The following is a 1,891-nucleotide window of genomic DNA, read 5'->3' on the forward strand; positions in this document are numbered from 1 at the left end:
CCCTCGGGGGGCCCCAGGGGCCCCAGGAGCCCTAGGGGCTCCAGGGGCCCCTGGAGGCCCGGGGGCCCAAGGGGGCCCGGGGGCGCAAGGAGGTCCGGGGATCCCAGGAGTCTGGGGGGCCCCAGGGGCCCCGGGGGCCCCAGGAGTCTGGGGGGCCCCAGGGGCCCTGGGGGCCTCGGGGGCCCCTGGCGCTTTGTGCTGGCCCGGAGAGTTTGTGGGGCCACCTCGGGCGTCTTTGGTGGTCTACGGGCTTGTGGTGTCTGTCTCCCCGCTGCTGAGTCCCCCTAAGGAAGCAGCTGCTGCCATGTGTGTGGCGCGGCTGTCTTGTGTTTTTGTAGGGAAGCTGCTGCAGCAGCAGCCCAAGCCGCAGCAAGTGCTGCCCCACGGGGCAGCAGCAGCTCAGCCGCTGAGGGGCCCCCACAGCCCCACTTGGGAGCTGCAGCTGCAGGCGAGAAGCAGCAGCAGTCGCACTGTGGGTTGCTGCCGCTGCTTGCGCTGCAGCAGGAGCGGCAGCAGAGGCGGCCGCCTCGGTGGCAGCAGCAGCACGCACCAATCCTGCAGCAGCAGCAGCACAAAAGGTAGGAGTCGAGGCAGCGAAAACTGCAGCAGCAAATGCTGCTGCAGCGACGCAGAGGAAGAGTTGTTCTTTTTTGCCTCGGCAGCTGCAGCTGCCCGTCTGTGCCTAATGCCGGGCAAAGTGGCTTGCGTTGCGGGGGTGCAGCTACAGCGCGTGCGCAGCAAGAAGCAGCAGCAACAGCAGCAGCAGCAGCAGCAGCCGCTGCGGCTTGTCGCTGGCCCCACGGCGTTCATCGCTCAGTGGCATGTGGGGGAGCTCAAGGCAGCACTAGAGGCCTCGCAGCAGCAGCAGGGGCCCTCGACTCTCTGTGCTGAAGGGGCGGTGCAGCAGGAGGAGGAAGTGCAGCAACAGCAGGAGCCGGTGCAGCAGCAGACGAGCAAGGAGTCTTTGCTGCTGGGCGCAGCAACAGTGGGGGAAGAGCAGCAAAACCCTTTGCTGCTGCTGCTGCTGCAGCTCGTTGGCGCCCTGGGGCCATCAGCGCTCTGCGACGGCCGTCTGCCGTGGCTGCTGCCGCTGCTTCCCATTCGCGGTGAGGCAGCTGCGCCTGCTGCTGCAGCTGTGCTGCTGGCAGCCAGCAGCAGCAGCAGCAGCACGGAGCCACCGCAAACGCTTCGCAACTGCCTAGGGGGCCCCGACGCCTCTGGGACTTCTTTGCTGCTCTTTCTGGGGTGCCAGCAGCAGAAAGGGGCCCCCTTTGAAAGCTTAATGGCAAAACCTGTTTGCTTCCAGGGGCCCGTCACGAGCTGCCGAGGCAGCTGCAGCTTCGGGCTGCTGGGGGGTTTGCTGCAGTGGCAAGCATTTCCCTGGTGCCTCAGCAGCAGCGCCGAGAGCAGGGGCGTTGTGGGCGGCTGCGGCGCCTTGCTGCTGCTGCTGCAACAGCACTTGGGCTGGAGGGACTTGGGCGCCAGCGGCCGAGACATTCTATGCAGAGCAGCACGATGGGCAGCAGCAGCAGCAGCAGCAGGAAGTGAAAAATCTTGTGTGGGGTGGGGGGCCCCTGCAGCGGCGGGTGGGGCCCCACAGGGAGATAGAGACACCTTGCATGCAGCCTGGGGGGCCCCGAGGGCCCTCCCCGTGGCCCTCATATCCAGCAGCAGCAGCAGCGTGCTGCTGCTGGGGCCCCCTGCCCTGAGGGGCCCTGGGGCAGGGCCTCTGGGTGGACACAGCCTTTCTCAGGAAGACAGCAGTTTCGCGCTGCAGCTGCTGGCAGCAACGAGGCCCCACGCTTCGTCCCAGCGCTGCAGCAGGAGCAGGCGCTGCAGCAGCAGCAGCAGCAGCAGCAAGCACGAGAGGATCTGCTGCTGCTGCTCCTGC

The 1,891-nt window shown here is 67.4% G+C and overlaps 1 protein-coding gene across 1 annotated transcript; it reads left to right on the top strand.

The window, feature by feature from the left end:
• Positions 1–304: 304 nt before the first annotated feature.
• Positions 305–1,733, top strand: ETH_00037895 (uncharacterized protein; the record flags this gene model as incomplete). Its single annotated transcript, XM_013376098.1, has 1 exon — positions 305–1,733. A coding segment is annotated over one exon (1,429 nt), but the record flags the coding sequence as incomplete, so codon positions are not given.
• Between the last annotated feature and the right edge of the window lie 158 nt (positions 1,734–1,891).

The sequence above is a fragment of the Eimeria tenella genome, genomic scaffold (genome assembly GCF_000499545.2).
Source record: "Eimeria tenella Houghton genomic scaffold, Eth_scaff3126, whole genome shotgun sequence".
Lineage (NCBI taxonomy): Eukaryota > Apicomplexa > Conoidasida > Eucoccidiorida > Eimeriidae > Eimeria > Eimeria tenella.